Source organism: Podarcis gaigeae, assembly GCF_964106915.1.
Source record: "Podarcis gaigeae genome assembly, chromosome: 2".
Classification (NCBI taxonomy): domain Eukaryota; kingdom Metazoa; phylum Chordata; class Lepidosauria; order Squamata; family Lacertidae; genus Podarcis; species Podarcis gaigeae.
This window is the reverse complement of record NC_139679.1, coordinates 109,383,175-109,404,409: the sequence shown is the minus strand read 5'-3', so window position 1 is coordinate 109,404,409 and position 21,235 is coordinate 109,383,175. Positions and strand designations below refer to the sequence as shown.

The 21,235-nt window shown below is 46.5% G+C and overlaps 1 protein-coding gene across 7 annotated transcripts in view; it reads left to right on the top strand.

The window, feature by feature from the left end:
• Positions 1 to 14,942, top strand: part of LOC310837577 (L-amino-acid oxidase-like) — a 28,711-nt gene extending 13,769 nt beyond the window's left edge. For all 7 annotated transcript variants that reach the window (XM_083724397.1, XM_083724398.1, XM_083724401.1 and 4 more), the window contains 6 exons: positions 1,519 to 1,727; positions 6,814 to 6,926; positions 9,857 to 10,058; positions 12,318 to 12,386; positions 13,155 to 13,291; positions 14,018 to 14,942. In XM_083724397.1, the coding sequence (XP_083580523.1) occupies positions 1,519 to 1,727; positions 6,814 to 6,926; positions 9,857 to 10,058; positions 12,318 to 12,386; positions 13,155 to 13,291; positions 14,018 to 14,870 (1,583 nt within the window). In that variant the 3' untranslated portion in view covers positions 14,871 to 14,942. The remainder of the gene's footprint in view (positions 1 to 1,518; positions 1,728 to 6,813; positions 6,927 to 9,856; positions 10,059 to 12,317; positions 12,387 to 13,154; positions 13,292 to 14,017) is intronic.
• The last annotated feature ends 6,293 nt before the right edge of the window (positions 14,943 to 21,235 follow it).

Below are 21,235 nucleotides of genomic sequence, written 5' to 3'. Positions count from 1 at the left end.
CATGGATTTGTGGGGACCTGTACCAGCCAGGAGGTTAGAATCAGAGGCAGGGGAAGCTTCAGAGCTGGAGGAAGAAGAGGAAGAAGCAGGTCAGGCACGTGAAGGGCCGGATCTTCCCGAGCCTCTCCTGCAACACTGTCTCCCAGAACCAGGAGCGAACGGATGTGGAAAGAGCAGAGGCAGCTTCCACAAAGGCGTAGTCTCTGGCTGCATGTGTGCAGCCTGTTGTGGGGAGGTGCATAAGCTGGTGAAGAGGGCATGGCCCCCTGTTGCTGCAACAAAAGCGTAGAATAGCTGCCTAGATGCAAGGCTGGTGTGTGCAGGTATTTGGAGGTGAGGAAACTACTGTAAGTGTCAGCTTTGACAATGAAGAGCTAACTATCTTCCGTGGGCATTCATGTGGTTGACAAGATATCAGAAGAGAGAGGAAAGTGCCCTCACATCTTTGCTTGTATGTTTCCCATGGGCACCTCGTTGGCCACTGTTAGAACAAGCCACTCTTCTTCTTCTTCTTCTTCTTCTTCTTCTTCTTCTTCTTCTTCTTCTGCGATCACTTGTAGCCAAGTAAGTTTGTCTTCCATGAAATCAGTTTTAGCAGTAGGTCTGCAAGTGACTGTGGAGGCCAATTCTGGATCCACACATCCTTCCACAGTGGGGTCATTGGTGGGAGTTGATCACAGTGAGGGTTTGCCAAGCGTTCCTTCCTCTTAGCATGTTTCTCCCTTGTGTCCTGAGTTTGAGCGTCTTCAAAGCCCATGACACCTTTGGTAAAGGCTGTTCTCCAACTGGAGCGCTCTCAGGCCAGTGTTTCCCAGTTGTTGGTGTTTATACTACATTTCTTTAGATTTGCCTTTGAGAGAGTCTTTAAACCTCGTTAACCACCAGCATTGTACTTTCCATTTTTAAGTTCAGAATACAGTGGTACTTCGGGTTAAGTACTTAATTCGTTCTGGAGGTCTGTTCTTAACCTGAAAATGTACTTAACCTGAAGCACCACTTTAGCTAATGGGGCCTCCTGCTGCTGCCGTGCCACCAGAGCGCAATTTCTGTTCTCATCCTGAAGCAAAGTTCTTAACCTGATGCACTATTTCTGGGTTAGCGGAGACTGTAACCTGAAGCGTATGTAACCCGAGGTACCACTGTAGAGTACAGTGGTACCTCGGGTTAATAACTTAATTCGTTCCGGAGGTCCGTTCTTAGCCTGAAACTGTTCTTAACCTGAGACACCACTTTAGCTAATCCACTACGCCGCCACCATGCAATTTCTGTCCTCATCTTGAAGCAAAGTTCTTAACCCGAGGTACTATTTCTGGGTTATTGGAGTCTGTAACCTGAAGCATCTGTAACCTGAAATGTCTGTAACCCGAGGTACCATTGTAGGTGCTTTGGAAGACGATAATCAGGCATCTGCACAACATGACCAGGCCAACGGAGTTGATGTTGAAGAATCAAGCCATTAAAATAGATCCAGCAGTCTTCTTATGTTCTTAGGCTGTTGATGTTTGTGTCTCTTCTTAGTGATTCTGGGCCTTGCTGCTCTGCTCCTGCTGTGGAAGAGCACGCCCAGCCCCTTGGAGAGATGTTTTGAGGATCCAGAATATGAGAGGCTGCTGGATATCGCTAAGGATGGGCTGGGCAAAACTGAAGAACCGAGACGGATTGCGATTGTGGGAGCCGGGGTTGCTGGACTTACAGCTGGGAAAGTGCTGCTGGACGCTGGACACAAGGTGATGGGGCCAAGGAAAAGGGGAGGCATTGGCAGGGTGAGAAGCAAGGGCAGGTGAGGCAGGGGTCGCATAATAATAGCAATTTTGTATTTGTACTCTGCCCGTCTGACTGGGTTGCCCCAGCCACTCTGGGCGGCTTCCAACATACAGTATATAAAAACATAATGAAACATTACACATTACAAAGCTTATCTGATGGGAGGGTGTTCCACAGGGTGGGTGCCACTACCGAGAAGGCCCTCTCCCTGGTAGCCCACTTTCCTGTAAGTCAAGCCCAAATCCCGCCCCCTTGATTCACAATCTTCAGCCAACCTTGCCCAAACTCTTATCTCGCTCAGGATGATTGGATTTAAAGACACAAGGCAGTCTTTAAGATCAGGCTGATCCAGTCTCTGAAGCAACACCAGAGTGGCCCTACCAAATGACAAAAAAAATTGGGACAATGGTTTCTGCAAACGGGTTTGCAAGCCGGGAAAAGAAAACGATGGACACGTATGAAATATGGATTGTTGTTTAGCCATCCCGTGCATATTCTGGGGGAAACCAAGGGGTTGCTTCCAGCGTGACCTGGTGCAGATGTAATCCTGATTTCTTGCAAACGACAGTTAAAGCAAGCACTGGGAATGCACCTGAATAGGAACCATAGCTAACCTCGGCGTATATGTAATGCTAAACCATGGTTAAAGGCAGTGCTTTTTTTCGGGGGGGGGGTACACATGCCCCTAAACATTTTGTGAATCTAAGTTTGGCCTCATTGAAAGGCACTATTTCAATATGAGTAGGAAAAATGAGAGTACCCCTGAACATTTTTTTTAAGAAAAAAAGCACTGGTTAAAGCGAACAAGGCAGAATTTGTCCTCAGAAGGGATTGAGGGAATAGGAGGAGGACGGTATGTGCGTTCCTGAGACTGTCTTCCAGTTTTCAAGCCCTGGTCTTTATAGAGCCAGGTTTACATTTCAAAGTACCAAGTCTGGCATCTTCAGGCAGATCCTGGGGACACAACACTCTGGAAGGGACTATAATTGATCCTTGCCTTGGGCTCCCATTTAGACAAACATTTGCTCCAGACGACTGGGCTTGCGAGCTGCTGTTGTAATTTTCCGCAGTGCTCCTGACACAGCATCCCTCCACTGTATTGTGGGAAATTAAAAAGGTGTCCCCCTTTCTGGTGCCTGAGAATACAGAGGATAGCCTTTCTTAATAATAATAATAATAATAATAATAATAATAATAATAAATTTTATTTATACCCCGCCCTCCCCAGCCATGGCCAGGCTCAGGGCGGCTAACAACCAATAATAAAAATGAGTTGAATTAATACAACTTAAAAACAAGATTAAATACAACATTAAAACATTAAAATGCAGCCTCATCACAGGAGGAGAAAGGAAAAAAGAAAGAGAGGGAGGGAATCAAATTGGCTCCAAGCCAAAGGCCAGGTGGAACAACTCTGTCTTACAGGCCCTGCGGAAAGAAATCAGATCCCGCGGGGCCCTGATCTCATGAGAAAAAGTGTTCCACCAGGCCGGAACCAGTGTTGAAAAGGCCCTGGCTCTGGTTGAGGCTAATTTAACTTCCTTAGGGCCTGGGACCTCTAGGATGTTGCTATTTATGGACCTTAAATCCATGGGGCATACTGGGAGAGGCAGTCCCGTAGGTACGAGGGTCCTAGGCATAATGATATGGTCTCTATGGCATATACAGCTTTCATCATGGTAGCACCTGTCAACGTTGTACTCTCAAGATGTTCTGGACTACAGCTCCCATCTTCCCACTCTGGCTGGGAGCTGATGGGAGTTGTATTCCCAAAAATCCGGAGGATCCCACGTCGGCGACTCCTGTCTTACAGTGTCGCTTTCCTCAGCATAGTTTGGCAGGTTCAGGGGCTGAGTGGCTCCAATAGCAGCCTTACTCCTCTAGGGGATGCTGGCTCCACTTGAGACCCAGGTGTGAGTAGAAAAACAAGAGCTTCACTCAGCCTAGATTCCACGTCTGCCTGCCCCCCCCCCCCCGCCCTATGCTTCTGCAGAGCAGGCTCATTCCAGTCCAATAACCCGGATCAGCACGCTTGCTATATACTTTCCCCCCATCAACAGGGCCAACTGGCAGGACTTAATTACTATTTTCTGCTGCAGGGCAAGCTTATGAAAAACAAATGAAAAAACTGGGTGGGCCACGGAGTGTGCAGTTGCACAAACCGCCAGGCAATTAAATATGTAGATGGCAGGCATGATCACTTCTTTTGTTGTTTTTGCAAATCTTGCAAGCCTCTCTTTTATTGGTGACCTGCTGTGCCACAATGTCCAAGACATATTCAAGAGAATGAGGAAGGTAGATAGCCAGGGTGTGAAATTTGGCCCTCTGGGCTTCTACATCTTGCCCTCAAAATTCTCCCCAGCTACATCCCTGCATTAGGGACGCGGGTGGTGCTGTGGGTTAAACCACAGAGCCTAGGACTTGATGATCAGAAGGTCAGCGGTTTGAATCCCCGCGACGGGGTGAGCTCCCATTGCTCAGTCCCTGCTCCTGCCAACCTAGCAGTTCGAAAGCACGTCAAAGTGCAAGTAGATAAATAGGTACTGCTCCAGCAGGAAGGTAAATGGCGTTTCCGTGCGCTGCTATGGTTCGCCAGAAGTGGCTTAGTCATGCTGGCCACATGACCTGGAAGCTGTATGCTGGCTCCCTTGGCCAGTAAAGCGAGATGAGCGCCGCAACCCCAGAGTCGGCCATGACTGGACCTAATGGTCAGCGGTCCCTTTACCTTTACCTTTACATCCCTGCATTGCACAAGTGTTTTTGCTTGGCTGGATTGCATCTGGTTCAGTATAAAGGCAGCTTCCTATGCCATGCATGGAAATGGAGATCCAGAATATGTCAGGATCACCCATGTATTTTTGACCCCAAATCTGTTGACACTTTGCCAAGGAGCTAACCAAGGCACAGCAGTGTGGTTTCCCAACGGAGCAGTTGCCAGTGAGTCAGATCTTGTAGCTTTATTTATACAGATGCATCTGTTCTGAAACAGAGCTGTAATCATAACCAGAAAAACAGACCTTTCCCTCAGGGACCTTGGGTAATCTCTGACAAACAGTTCCTCCAGAATGTGACGTTTTCAAGATGTTAGCTGATTGAAAGCACCAGGCCGTGGAACAGAATTCACCTACCTGTCTCGTGACCTGTTTCTCTCAATATTGTTTTGGAGCTAGCTCCGACCCCCTGCCAAAATTTATTCTGCTGTCTTCCCTCCTAACCCAGGACCAGACATCTGTAACGCAGCAGAGCATGCAAAGATCCTTGTGCACTGGTGTCTGTGGGCGTCCTGGTGTGTGCAAAAGATCTGTAGATCAGGGCACTAATCCAGCACTGACCTTGGAAAGGAGAGCAAAGAAAGAGACATCTCTGAAGTTGCAGACAAAGGAGCGTAGGAAGCTCTCCTATGCTGAACCAGAGTGAAATATACTCGGAGTCGAGAGTGGATTTCATGCTCTTTATTCAGCTCATAGTGATGAGGAGGAATGAAAGTTTCCCCAAACTATCTGCTTTATATACATTATTTACACAATGGGCTGCATGTGATTGGCTAATTCCGGAATTCTCCTGTAGGCCAATCAGGTTGTGGATTCACTTCCATCTGGAGCTGGATTGGGTGGCTCCTGCAGACCAATCATACTGCTGCATTGTTCTAGGACCAATCAGGCTGCTGCATTCTGAATCCTATTGTTCTAGGACCAATCAGACAGCTGCATTTTGGATCCTATTGTTCTAGGACCAATCAGACTGCTGCATTTTGGATCCTATTCAACTCAGTACGTAACACAGACCCATGGTCCTCCTAGCTTAGGATTGTTTACTGAGCGGCTCTCCAATATTTCAGACAGAGAGTCTTGTCAGCATCGCCCTTGAGCCTGTGCCACTGACTGGAATTCGTTCATTATCTTTTTTCAGCCCCTTACAAGGTCTGAGGCTCAGTGGCCTGGCCCCCTGCTGAAAAAGTTTGCTGACCCTTGGCCTACACAATACAGTGGTGCCTCGCAAGATGAAATTAATTTGTTCTGTGAGTTGTTTCGTCTTGCGATTTTTTTGTCTTGCGGAGCGCAGATTCCCTGGGTATTAACGGCTTTAAGAAAAAGGAAGCAAACTCGCAAGACGTTTTCGTCTTGCGAAGCAAGCCCATAGGGAAAATCGTCTTGTGAAGCAACTCAAAAAACGAAAAACCCTTTCGCCTTGCACGTTATTCGTCTTGCGAGGCATTCGTCTTGCGAGGTATCACTGTGCAACCCAGACTTCAGCAGCAGCTGAATGCGAGAAGAACACTGCCCAGTCCTTCCGACTCAATGAACTCAAAGCTGATGTTCCTGCAAACTTGGCCATTTTGAATCTGCAGAGTCCCCACTCTCTAGTACAGAAAGATGCTTCTTGCAGCTTGTGTTTCAATAAGATATCAGCAGGGTCCATTTCTTCTGCCCTCAGTGCCACCAGCCTAAGTCCATTCTGAGAGCAGATTTTACCCCTGAGCTTGTCCATTTTGCCAGTCCCCAGTATGGGCATCAAGCATTCCTCAACAGTGTAACTTCCAGGCAAACTTAGCAGGTAGAACACTCAGGCTAAGTAATCTGACAGCAAGTTGATAATTGCCCTTGAATAACACCAGCAGATCCAACGTGGCAGCAACTTCTGAAAGGTAACAGCCAATATCCAAGGCTTGTAAGTTTTAATTACAAACTCATCAGAGATGAATGAATGAAATCAGCATGAGTCACCAGACATCTCTTGACACCTGAATCTGCTGGTATGATATAATTTGCTTAACCTGCCTAGAATAAGGTGCCAGTGACAGATCATCCAGGGACTACAGCTTCCATCATCCCTGACCATTTGCCATGCTGGCAGGGGCTGATGGGAGTTGCAGTCCAACATCTGGAGGCTGAGGAAAGCTGCTATAATCAGGACTATAAATATTGGACTGGGTATTCTCATAAAACAAACACTTTGGCCCTTTCCCATTGGCACCTTCTTCAACATTGTTTGGTGGAGGCCATTTTGCAACCACTGCAATTATAGTTCTTCTTTTGCCCCCCCCCCCAGGTGACAATTCTAGAAGCCAGCAGCTGTGTGGGAGGCAGGATGGAGACGTACCGTGATCCCGAGGGGGGCTGGTATGTGGATTTGGGCCCGAGGCGCCTGCCTTTCAGCCACAGGTAAGAAGGGGCAGTGATATTCCCATGGTGGTGTGTGGCTGATAACATTTGATGGGGGGAAAGAGAGTTGGTATGACAGCCACCTTCAAATGAGAGCCAGTGTGGTGTAGTGGTTAAGAGCGGTGGACTCATAATCTGGGGAACCGGGTTCGCGTCTCCGCTCCTCCACATGCAGCTGCTGGGTGACCTTGGGCCAGTCACACTTCTCTGAAGTCTCTCAGCCCCACTCACCTCACAGAGTGTTTGTTGTGGGGGAGGAAGGGAAAGGAGAATGTTAGCCGCTTTGAGACTCCTGAAGGGGAGTGATAAAGCGGGATATCAAATCCAAACTCTTCTTCTCTTCTTCAAATAGATGGAGGGCTGTCACATAGGAAGTGAAAGGAGCTTGTTTCCTGCTGCTCCGGAGGGTAGGGCCTGAACCAATGGATTCAAAATAGCAAGAAAGACATTCCAACTAAATATTAGGAAGATCTTTCTGATGGTAATATGTTTTGTTATAATTTAAGAGCTGTTTGACAGTAAAACAGACTTATCTCAGAAGGCGGTGGACTCTCGTTCGTTGCAGGTTTTTAAGCAGAGGTTCGGTGGCCATCTGTCAGGGATTCTTTAGCAGCGATTGCTACGTTGCAGAGGGTTGGTGTAGATGACCTTTGGGGTGTCCCTTCCAACTCTGCAATTCTGTGACTCAATGAGAACAAAATCAAGAACAAAACTGAAATGAGTCTAGTGGTAAAATGCCCATCATCGTGTCATGCAGCATGTGCAGAGATGGGAGGCGTTGCAATTTTAGGGGACCCTGTGGTGTGCAGTGGATCCCTGTGGTCACTAAATCTTAGAGTTGGAAGGGATCCCAAGGGTCATCTAGTCCAACCCCCTGCAATGCAGGAATCTCAGCTAAAGCAGCCATGACAATTGGCCATCCAACCTCTGCTTAAAAACCTCCAAGGAAGGAGAGTCCACCACCTCTCATTGGAGTCTGTTCCACTGCCGACCTGCTCTTACTATCAGAAAGATTTTTTGAATGTTTGGTCATTGCATACTTCATTCATTTATTTGCATTTTCCCCAAGGAGCTCAAAGGGGCCTCCATGGTTCTCCCCTTCCCCATTTAATCCCCACAACAACACTGTGAGGTAGGTTAGGCTGAGAGGCAGTGAGTGGCTCAAGGTCACCCTGTGAACTTTGTGGCTGAGTGGAGATTTGAACCCTGGTCTCCCAGGTCCTAGTCCGACATTCTAACCATTACACCACGCTGGTTCTTCCACACCACAACTTCCCCTGCATGATCAAAGTCAGAGAAGTGGAGTGTCCAGTTTCAGAGGGAGAGGGCATGTGCTGCCCTCCGTCTCATCATGTCCCCAAATGTAGCACCTTACCTTTGCCTCGTAGGAATGGATGACAGCCATTCCCCCATATGTCAGGATGCAAAGGTACACTGACACGACTGGGTAAGAGTTGAACCTGTTCCTTATCTCTTGCAGATCCCAGCCATTATGAATTCAGCCTTTCTGTTTCTGGGGCTGTGCTTCTTGGTCATGCTAGAGTGTGACAGAATATTTGGAACCAGCTTTTGGGGGAAAAAGAGACAGACAGACAGACAGACAGACAGAACAAAAGAAAGAAAGAGATTGCTCCAGCAACAGGCCATATGATTGCCAAGTTGCAAGCTAGAGATTAACTTTTAACTTTGTTTCCGCTCTTGAATCAGGAGAAGAGACAGTTGGGGCTTCCCCCTGTTTTGTTTTCCTCTAGTCCACACCCTTTCCCACCTGGGATCCAGCTTGTTACAGCAGGTGTGGGATGAGTGGGTGGGAGGATACTGGGGGAGGAGAAGCCACATCCATTTCATCTCCTGTTCCAGCAGCAGAATTTAAAGGCAACTCTCCAGGTTGCAATCTAGCCAGCGACTGTCCAGTTCTGTGGGAGTGGGAAGCTCCCAGGGGAAGCGATAAGCTTTCAGCACCTTGGACAGCTCCAATGAGTCCTGCTAAGGCAAACAGCTACCTGAAATGTTGTCTATGCAGAGAGCTAGTACCGAGGGAAGTCTTATGCAGGCTGATCAAATCTGGTAGGCTCTGCCAGTCTAGAGGTGCTGGCTGGGTAGTTAAAGGGCCCTCAGCTTATTTTAAAGTCTTTGGCTTCTGTGAGGTTGGGACAACAGAAGTATTGCAGGGAACCCTGCTTCTGGGAGGTTGGAAAGACAGAGATACTGCAGGGAATGCTGGCAGGCCTGTGTTTCCAGAAGGCCTCTGGTGTGTTTGGGTTTGTTTGTTTTTTGCCTGTTTATCTAATTTATACCCTGCCCTTCTTCTAATGAGTCCAGGGTGGCAAACATGTATACAATTTAAAAACAGGAACAAAGAGAAATGTTATAAAACAGATCAAAACATTCTAAAAAAGAATTAAAAACATCTAAAAGGTGTTACAATTTTAAACGTTCTAAAAGCAACTGCAGTGAAAAACACACATCCATCTCGAGTTTGCCATGGACAGACACCAAATTCCTGTGTAAGCAGGAACCTTTTCAAATCCCTCCTTGATGGAGACAGGAACACCTCACTGTGTAGCACATTCCACAACCTGGGGACCACCACTGAAAAGGCCCTGTCATGGATGAGGACCAACCTGTGAATGAGATGCTGGTGGTTCTCTGAGGAAGTTTCCTGAACCCTTTCCTCGTCAAAGTTCTCCACCCTATATAGTAAAGTCTCTGATGGGACATGGGTCAGACCCTGGTAGACTATGGCAACGGAACAGGAGGCACAATAAGGGAACAAACTATGCAGAAAAACTAAACACGGGAAATCAAAGACTAATGGCATAATAAACACACCCCTTTATGTTTAATACCCATTCTTCCCCTCTGTTAACCATCCTTCCTCCTACTCTTCCCCTCTGATCTGCCCATTGGCTCTCTCTACCTCCATGCAGAATTGTCCGGGAATATGTTACAAAATATGGCCTGAAATTAAACCATTATTCAGATGGCAATGGCAACGCCTGGTACCTGGTGAACAATATCCGAGCCAGAGTCAAAGAGGTGGAGAAGAATCCAGACATTCTGGGATACTCTGTAGATCCCTCCGAACGTGGGAAGTCTGCTGTGGAGCTCTATTATGAAGCATTGAAACCAGTGAGTTTCTTTTTGTAAACCGCTTTGAGGTGTGTGTTTTTTTAAAAAAACCATCAAGTAGCGTATAAATTTTATGAAATAAATGAGAGAGTGTGTGTGCATGTGTGTGTTTGTGAACACAGTTGCCAACAGGTTAGCAGGGAGCCATACCAGCCTGCCAGAGGGGGATCTGTGCTACTGTGCTGCAGCAAAAACTGTCAGGAGACCTGTGGTACCTTAAAGACTAACACTTTTTAGTGTGGCGTTGACACACTATCTATCTATCATCTATCTGTCTATCATCTATCTATCTATCATCTATCTATCTATCTATCTATCTATCTATCTCTATCTATCTATCTATCTATCTATCTATCTATCTATCTATCATCTATCTATCTATCTATCTATCTATCTATCTATCTATCTATCATCTATCATCTATCTATCATCTTTCTATCATCTATCTATCTATCTATCTATCTATCTATCTATCATCATCATCTATCTATATCTATCATCATCTATCTATATCTATCTATCTATCTATCTATCTATCTATCTATCATCTATCTATCATCTATCTATCATCTCTATCTATCATCTATCTATCTATCTATCTATCCATCTATCTATCTATATCTATCTATCTATCATCTATCTATCTATCTATCTATCTATCTATCTATCTATCATCTATCTATCATCTATCTCTTCTTCTTCGTCTTTGGCAATCACTCGTAGCCGAGAAAGATTGTCTTCCATAAACACGGTTTTAACAGTGAGTCTGTAAGTGACTGTGGAGGCCAATTCTGGATCCACACGTCCTTCCACAGTGGGGACATTGGTTTCCAGGCGGGAGTGGATCACGGTGTGGATTTGCCAAGCATGCCTTCCTCTTAGCATGTTTCTCCCTTGCGTCCTGAGTTCGAGTGTCTTCAAAGCCCATGACACCTTTGGTAAAGGCTGTTCTCCAACTGAAGCACTCGCAGGCCAGTGTTTCCCAGTTGTCCATGTTTATACTACATTTTTTCAGATTTGCATTGAGACAGTCTTTAAACCTCTTTTGTTGACCACCAGCATTACGCTTTCCATTTTTAAGTTCAGAATAGAGTAGTTGCTTTGGAAGACCACACACACAAACACACACACACATACACGTGTCTGTAAAGGGGCATAGTTGTACACAGTGGTGCCAGAGGGAAGTGAAATGTAAGAAATCTCGACAGTGATAATTCAATTAGACCTAGAACATATGTGTGGCTCCCAACAAAAAAAATAGCAAAAACACAATGCAACATCAAACACTAAAAACTTCCCTGAACAGGGCTGCCTTCAGATGTCTTTTAAAAATCACATAGCTGTTTATCTGTTTGACATATGATGAGAGGGCATTCCGCAAGGCGGGTGCCACTAGAAGGCCCTCTGCCTGGTTCCCTGTAGCCTCACCTCTTGCAATGAGGAAGCACCAGAAGGCCCTGGGAGCTGGATCTCAGTGTCTGGGCTGGACAGTGCGAGTGGAGATGCTCCTCCAGGTATACAAGGCTGAAGCTGTTTTTTATTTATTTTTGTTTTTATTTTATGTTGTAAACTATGTGATATTTGGCTGAAGGGTGGTATACGTTGTTTAGTCGTGTCCGACTCTTCGTGACTCCATGGGCCAGAGCACGCCAGGCACTCCTGTCTTCCACTGCCTCCCGCAGTTTGGTCAAACTCATGCTGGTAGCTTCGAGAACACTATCCAACCATCTCGTCCTCTGTCGTCCCCTTCTCCTTGTGCCCTTCATCTTTCCCAACATCAGGGTTTTTTCCAAGGAGTCTTCTCTTCTCATGAGGTGGCCAAAGTATTGGAGCCTCAGCTTCAGGATCTGTCCTTCCAGTGAGCACTCAGGGCTGTTTTCCTTCAGAATGGAGAGGTTTGATCTTCTTGCAGTCCATGGGACTCTCAAGAGTCTCCTCCAGCCCCATAATTCAAAAGCATCAATTCTTCGGCGATCAGCCTTCTTTATGGTCCAGCTCTCACTTCCATACATCACTACTGGGAAAACCATAGCTTTCACTATATGAACCTTTGTTGGCAAGGTGATGTCTCTGCTTTTTAAGATGCTGGGTGGTATATAAGTCTAAAATGAAATAATAATAATAATAATAATAATAATAATAATAATAATAATAATTTATCCTTCTGTTTCTCTAAACCTGAGGCTGATGGGGAGAAAAGGAGGACACACTTTGCCATTCATAGTCCTACAATAACCCGTCTTCGTTTGTGCCCTTCAGATAGAAGAGGACTTGGCGAGATCAAACTGCAGCCATGTGCTTGAAAAATACGATGCCTATTCTCTCAAGGTGCTCGGTTTTATTGATATACGTGGGTGATATTTGCTGTTTGTGGCACAGATCTGCTTCTCCCTCTTTTTATATATATTACATTACTTTGTGCAATTGAGAGCCCCATTCGATGATACACAAGACATGCAAATGCAATTTCTTCTGCAATGCTGTGATTTGCATCTCTCCAGCCCCATCTCACTTTACTGGCTGTTGGAAATAGCAAAGGGACAGAGAGCAGTGGCAGTTCCATGTCTGGTTTGGCACTGTTAAGTGCAGACCTCTCCATCCATTCATATGAGTCTGTTCTGGCCAAACTAAACTACAAGCCAACATTGGCCCAAGTTCATGTAAGTTTGCAAAAACCTTGCATTTCTGCCACCAGGGGGCAGCAGAGTGCTACCATGTGTATAATGACTGCAATAAAAAAAAAGCCAGTTTGTTTAATTGAATTCAATTATTTCGAGACATTCAATTTCAAAGTCTAGAGTACAATTTTTTAAAAGTCAACACCTGAAATTTGGATTTTGGAATACAACTCATGCTTTGAGAAGTGGGACGGAAAATTGTTAAGCTTTCACAAGGAAAACTCATCCTTTGAGTTTTGACATTGAAACGTCTATGTTGAAATTTGGAACACGGTTTTCAAAACTTGTTAGTTTAGTTATTTTTAATTTAGGGTATACGGCAGCCTTTGAATTTTAGGCAAAGATGTGTTTAAGCTCTATCAATATTTCCACTTGAGCGCAGCCATATTATTCCTCATATACTCTTCCACCTTCACAGGCATATCTGATCGAAAAGGGAAATCTAAGCCACGCAGCCGTCCGAATGATTGGAGACCTGATTAACCTGAGCGCGGAGTTTTCCCGCAGTTTCATTGAATTCCTCCGAGAAGTTTTCCTGTTTACCCGTGAAAAGAGGTAATGAAAGCAGGTTGCATAGGTGCTGGCTCCCCGGGGGAAATTCCCCATGAAGGGGAATTTACTTTTCAGTACTCTGCTAAACCGGGACGCGGGTGGTGTTGTGGGTTAAACCACAGAGCCTAGGACTTGCTGATCAGAAGGTCGGCGGTTCGAATCCCCGCAACAGGGTGAGCTCCCGTTGCTCAGTCCCTGCTCCTGCCAACCTAGCAGTTCGAAAGCACGTCAAAGTGCAAGTAGATAAATAGGTACTGCTCCGGCGGGAAGGTAAACGGCATTTCCGTGTACTGCTCTGGTTAGCCAGAAGCTGCTTAGTCATGCTGGCCACATGACCCGGAAGCTGTACGCCGGCTCCCTCGGCCAATAAAGCGAGATGAGCACCGCAATCCCAGAGTCTTTTACAACTGGACCTAATGGTCAGGGGTCCCTTTACCTTTTTATTCTGCTAAACACGTGGGAACGGGTGGAGGGATCAGGAGGTGTGGAGGGCCTGTGTGAGGAATCCCACATCCCTACCCACATGTCTGGGACGTTTCGAGAGTCGAACGGACTTCCAGAACGAATTAAGTTCGAGAACCAAGATTCCACTGTATATAAATTCAATAAATAAATAAATAAACACACACACACACACACACACACACACACACACACACACACACACTGGTAGTTGAATGAGCATGTCTAGCAGAAACGACTCCTCTTCTGCCTTTTCTTGACCTCCAGGTACGATGAGATTGCTGGCGGGTTCGATATGCTGCCCAGGGCTATTCACCAATCGCTCCCAGCTGGCACCGTGATGCTCAACAGCACCGTGACGGAGATCCTCAGAGAAGGGGACACGGTTTCGGTGCTCTACCATCCTTCCAGCTCCCTGGCCTTGCCGGACACCATCCTGGCTGACTACGTCATCGTCACGTCCACGGCAGAGGCCACACGCCTCATCCGCTTCCACCCTCCCCTCTCGCCTGCCAAGACCCAGGCGCTCCGTTCTCTGCACTCCACAGGAGCCACCAAAGTGGCCTTGGCCTGTTCTAAGAAGTTCTGGGAGGAAGAAGGAGAAGAGATCTACGGTGGAACCTCCATCAGTGACCTGGCCTCTAGGATCACCACTTACCCCAACCACAACTTCTCCAGCGGCCTGGGGGTCATCCTGGGCTCCCAGACTTATGGGGACGACTCGGAGTTTTTCGCCCCCCTCAGCCCCCAACAGGCTGTCGACGTGGTTCTGAGGGACTTGTCCACTATCCACCAGCGCCCCCTGGAAGAGCTGAGGCGTCTTTGCAGCCGGTGGGTGGTCAAAAAATGGAACCTGGACCCCCACGCCATGGGGGCCTTCACCCTCTTCAGGCCTTACCAGCTGAGCGAACACGCGGAGGCCCTCGCCCACAAGGAGGGGAGGGTCTATTTTGCCGGAGAGCACACGGCTTTGCCACATGGTTGGATTGACACTGCGATGAAATCAGCCCTGAGGGCAGCCAGGGATGTCCACCGGCACGCAGGGGCACAGGGCTGTGGTCACCAGACAGGCATTTTTGGTGATCAAGGGGGTGGCTCAGAAGTTTGTAAACCTCCTTGATCCGTTGTAAGGCTATGCCGCCTTTAAAAATTCATAAGCAGTGAGTAAATAAATAAAGGTGACTCATCTGAATCGTTTTCATCAGTGTTTGAAAACACATGGAATATTATTCTGTAAGCCCTTGCGAAACGGTTCGCCTGCTCTTTTAAGTTGCCCCCACTCGGGTCTTTTGAATATGCCTCCACCTCTGAGTCCACATCTTCAGTTGTTGTCAGTCAGGTGGGGATCTTCTAGATGTGGCTTTGCAGCGCTTCAAATTGACCTCCGTCGCCCTTAGTAATGTTATCACGTATCACATAATCAGATGTGTTTGGCTACGTAACACAATAGAAGGGTCATGCTCGCCAGTTGGTTGGGATCATCCATGTGACTCATCTAGGAAGCATCACCCTCATTCTTGCTTGCCTCACTTGATTGCAGCAATGACATCAGATACCTAATTTGTACCTGCTAAGTGATGACATCCTGTTTTTGCTTTGACCCTGATTGGCTACGCTATAGACCCATGTGGCCAATCCAGGGTGGAGAAAGCATAAGAAAACTTTCTCTGAGAGATTATCAAGCCACTACTGTGGCTGTAGAGGTTGATACGGGAGAGACATGTTTGGTTGTTGTTTTTTTAAATATTTTTTATTAGTTTTAGCTTACAAAATTTTAAAATTTTAAAGACATACCACACAGATTATTACACACATATTCTTATTTGGACTCCCTTCAGCTCCTCTGATAATCCTCCGTCGTGTTCACATCTCTTGCAATTCTTGACTTAATATTGCCTTTACATTTCTTAACAGATCATCTCTCCCTTTCCATTTTTACAATATTTCTTAAATTACTCCTCACAGAACTTCTTGTAAACCTACAAACGTAGTTTGATCATCACAAATACTTTTCAGATATTCTGTAAATTTAGTCCAGTCTTCGCTGAATCTCTGATCCCACGGGTTTGAGATCCTTCCTGTTAGCTTATCCAATTCTGTGTAGTCCATTAGTTTCATCCTCCATTCTTCCAACCTTGGTAATTCTTCTTGCTTCCATTTTTGGGCCAGTAATATTCTTGCTGCAGTTACCGCATATAAGAAAATTTTACAATCTTTTCTATTTGGGACAGACATGTTTTGTTGCAGGTAGGCAGATGAAGGTGTCCGGTTGTGCTGCAGCAGGTGCTTCATGGCACATTTTCTTTCTGCAGTCCTTCCTCCTCTGGTCACTGCTGTTATGCATCAGATCACATGAAAACGAGCACTTTTGGGCTTGCATATTTCTCTGCTGTTGACTTCCTACCTTCAATTTCTGCCAGCCTTGCCAGAGATAATTCAGATGTGGCTGTTGCAACATAAGGGCAGTGGGAGCATGCCTAAGAAAAGCAGGCGATATCGCTCCCATTTATTGATAACCAGTCGTGAAACCGGCAACACCAGATCCTATAAAACAGCCCTCCCCAGCCCCAGCAAGCAACCAGAGCAGGGAAGGGGAGGGCTCCTGTACCTTTAATAGTTGCACTAATTTATGGTAGGTGTAGCTTTAAACTCTCATCCATGTAAGCTGTCAAAAATTATCCATCTAAATGCCTAAACAACACCCTTGGGTCCTGTGCATCTGTTTGCTCCACAAATGGCATTGGCACACCACAACATTTATTGCACCATGGGGTGTGTTTCGCCATGCCCATTTACTGGCTGACATTGTCCAGCTCACCATTGACAGAAAGGTTGCTGGTTATGGTGGAAGACAGGTAGACAAAACCACCTGCCACTTCAGATGTCCCAGGATGTTGTTGGTCTTCGTTAGGCTGATGGTGAGGCCAAACGCCCTGCAGGCTCAGGCGAAAGGGTCCATTAGTCTTGGCAGAGCTTCCTCAGAGTGCGCTGTCATCTGCAAACAACAACTCTCAGATAAGGACCCGCCGTACTGTCAAAGTCACATTTTACAGATAAAACGAAGAACTCTGGAATGCCGACACATTCTCTTATTGTGCATGATGCTGAGGCTCTCTTAAGATTCACTTTAAAGCTGAAATGAAAAATGGAGAGAGAGAGAGAGAGAGAGAGAGAGAGAGAGAGAGAGAGAGAATGAATCAAACTCAAAAAGCTTTTTTGTTTTTAAGGAACCTGCAAGCACCTCCTCTTGCGGAATGTTTAAAAAGTTAACCTATTAAAAAAAACAGTCAACTTCTTGTGAAGGTTTTGAAGAAATGTGGATCAGTTTGTTTTATTTGGGAATCTGTTATGTACTGAATTGAATAGGATCCAAATTGCAGCAGTCTGATTGGTCCTAGAACAATAGGATTCAGAATGCAGCAGTCTGATTGGTCCTAGAACAATAGAATCCAGAATGCAGCAGTCTGATTGGTCCGCTGGAGCCACCCAATCCAACTCCAGGTGGAAGTGAATCTGCAACCTGATTGGCCTACAGGAGAATCCCGGAACTGACCAATCATGTGGGGCCCATTGTGTAAATAATGTATATAAAGCAGACATTTCGGGGGAACTTCGATTTCTCACTACTCTGAGCTGAATAAAGAGCATGAAATCCACACTCGACTCTGAGTATACTTCAGAATCCCTGTGTGCTCCTTTAATTATTTTAAGTTTACAAAACTCAAGAGCATGCTCAGAGTCTCTCAGCAGTTAAGGCTTAACTGATCTGGAACAAGTTGATCCTGTGTATGTACTTTGCCATAATTACACGTCTCGGACCAAGCTCTGTATAAGCCAACCTTTGCAATAATAATAATAATAGTGATCCCCACAACAGCAAGCTGGGAATGGACTTCAATTCAGTGGATATGCATGCAGATGGTACTAGGAACAATTGCCACTGGCATGTCCAGGTTGAGCTGGGAATGCCCACCCCCCGTCCAAAATCTTGGTGAGCCCTGCCAGTCAGTGTAGACAATATTGACTTAAATGGACCCAAAGTCAAACAGCTTCCTATGTTCCACAAGGTGGTCCTCTGGAAATCAGAGCATGGTTTATTAGTGGGCTGCCTTCTGCTCACTGTTGTGTTATGCTCAGTGCATTATTTGCCCAAGTCTTCCTTGGGAAACACAAAAGGAGATTCCCTAGATTACTCAATAACCTGTGATTGCCTTATCACCTTCCGTCTGGGGTGGTGAGAAAAGGCCATGATCCATGATGCTATGTCACATGATAAACTAGGCTCTGCGTAGTTTCGTTCCATTTGCGGTTTCCCAGTATGCAAGTATGTTGTCTGGCATCTTGACAATCTTCTTTCGTCGTTTAGATTTCTTTAAAAATAACAAACAGTTGTCAGGGAAGGCTTGAAAATGTTTGGGTTGCATCTTGGCAGAGGAAGATCAGGAAACAAGTGCAAAAGGGGTTGTGCAACGTTCACTGTTTTGGGCAGTGGGAAGGGGGGGAACTCCAAGAATTTGTGCCGCTCTATGCTGCTGTTCTTAAAAAGCAGAGACATCACCTTGCCAACAAAGGTCCATATAGTCAAAGCTATGGTTTTCCCAGTAGTGATGTATGGAAGTGAGAGCTGGACCATACAGAAGGCTGATCTCCAAAGAATTGATGCTTTTGAATTATGGTGCTGAAGGAGACTCTAGAGAGTCCCATGGACTGCAAGAAGATCAAACCCCATGGACCAGAGCACGCCAGGCACTCCTGTCTTCCACTGCCTCCCGCAGTTTGGTCAATCTCATGCTGGTAGCTTCGAGAACACTGTACCACCATCTCGTCCTCTGTCGTCCCCTTCTCCTTGTGCCCTCAATCTTTCCCAACATCAGGGTCTTTTCCAGGGAGTCTTCTTTTCTCATGAGGTGCCCAAAGTATTGGAGCCTCAGCTTCATGATCTGTCCTTCCAGTGAGCACTCAGGGCTGATTTCCTTAAGAATGGATATGTTTGATCTTCTTGCAGTCCATGGGACTCTCAAGAGTCTCCTCCAGCATCGTAAGTTGCCCCTATTCCAAACTTGGTTGAGAGGCTCCTACTGCCAGCTGAGAGAGCTGGTGAGCATGGACCAAGCTGGACCCTAGGCCACATGACTCAGTCTCTCCTTGTCCCATCCCACTCCCAAAATGCTTCTTTTGGGGGGGTTTTATGCTGGTGTAAATCATGCTGACGTAAGATTTTCTGGCAAAATGATGAGCTGGGGTGATGGACTTATACCAGCATAGCAGACCTTCCAAGTGTCCTTATTTCCCAGGGACAGTCCTGAATTTACAGAAGCTGTCCCAGTTTCTGATTTGATCCCAGAATGTCCTGCTTTTCCTTAAAGGTAAAGGTAAAGGGACCTCTGACCATTAGGTCCAGTCGTGGCCGACTCTGGGGTTGCGGCGCTCATCTCGCTTTATTGGCCAAGGGAGCCGGCGTACAGCTTCCGGGTCATGTGGCCAGCATGACTAAAGCCGCTTCTGGGGAACCAGAGCAGCGCACGGAAATGCTGTTTACCTTCCTGCCGGAGTGGTACCTATTTATCTATTTGCACTTTGACGTGCTTTCGAACTGCTAGGTTGGCAGGAGCAGGGACCGAGCAATGGGAGCTCACCCCGACCTTCTGATCGGCAAGTCCTAGGCTCTGTGGTTTAACCCACAGCGCCACCCGCTTTTCCTTAGGACATCCCTATTTTCATCGGAGAAATGTTGAAGGGTTTTATGTACTGAGCTAGGATCCTAGAACAATAGGCAGGTAGAATCCTAGCATGCAACAACCAGATTGGCCTGCAGGAGCAGCCCAATCAGGCCCCAGGAGGAAGTTAATCAGCCTATTGGGTCAGGAGGATCCTAGAATGCAACAACAGTCCAATCAGGCTCCAGGAGGGAAGCAGAGTCAGCCAATCAAACGGGACCCATTGTGTAAATAATGTATATAAAGCCTGAGGTTTGGGGAGGGGGTGGCGGCGAAGGGATTCAGGTTGCTCAGCACATAACAAAGGGTATGGCATATGTCCTGCAGTTAGGATTGCTCTGTTATAATATCTGAATGGTTATGGGTTATTCCCCCATCCCTGATTTACATGGATTGCAGAGCAATTGTACATGTGAAAACCAGCTCCTGGAAGGGCTTCTCTGAAAGACGAACGTCTCCTTGCATGGAGATGCAGCGATAGGGAAAAGATGTTGGTGTCACACCAGCAGCTAAGAACCCAGGAATCCTGCTGGATATTCAAAAACCCCTGAGGCAAGCCACACAACCTCAGAGGACTCATTTGATAGGAAGATTTTTATAAAATGAGCCACCGTCTAGCTGATTGCACCTCTCACAAGGCTCTGAGTCGCAAACCTCAACTGACTTTTAACAAGCTCTAGCAAACCTCTGGGAGATCAGGAGACAGCTTGCCAGTCGCTGGGGGGAATTAACATCATCAATTATCTTGCTAATTGCTCCCCCACAATGCAGGTGCCCTTTTTCCCAAGGCACTGGCCCTCTTACCTCATCTTATCAGAAATCAAAGAGGCACAGGTAAGCCGTGATCATGGGAGGGAGAATTCTTGCATCTCTGGTTGTGTTGTGATTATGCAATGGGGACGTTCCAGAAAGCCTGACCTTTCTGGTCTTACCAGAATGTCGCAGCTGAAACATCGGGCCTTACATAAGGGCCTGTGAGAGTGCGTCACCTGTTCCACAAAAGACCAATGTTGAGAGGAAAGTGAATCAGGGCAGCTGACAGAAAGGGGAGCCAGGAACCAAGGGGACAGAGCACTGGGGGTGGCAGAGCTAAATAATAAAAACGAAACATGTGCCATTGCTCATAAAGCTCTTCCTGTCTGGGTGTCTGCTACCTGCCCAGATTTTAACTTGTCTGAATTAATTTTAAGATGTTTTTTAATTAATTGATGTCTGTTTTTATGCATATTGTGTTGTTTTTATGATGTTAGCCGCTGTGAGCCCAGCCTCGGCTGGGGAGGGCGGGATACAAATAAAATAAATTATTATTATTATTATTATTATTATTATTATTATTATTATTATTATTATTTATTGGTGGACCCAGTGGGCAGCCAGAACTGCCGAGGAAGAGGCTGTAAGCTGCAGTCATCATCCTCAGTTATTTGTATGTTGCCTTTCCATTGGAAACCAATCTCAAGGCTGCTCCCAGCACTACAAACTTCACCTACCGTATTTTTCAGTCCTTAAGACGCACTTTTTCCCTCCTAAAAAGTAAGGGGAAATGTGTGTGCGTCTTATGGAGCGGATGCAAGGGGGAGGCAGGCAGGAAAAGCCCCCAAGAGCGCGGCTCTTGCGGGCTTTTCCCCAGGAGGGAGAAGGGACTGACGTGGCCAGTCAGTCCCTTCTCCCTCCTCGTAGAAAAGCCCGCAGGAGCCGCGCGCTCCTTAAAGGGTGCATGGCTCCTGTGGGCTTTTGCGGGAGGTGGGGGAATTGCCATAGCCGCGTG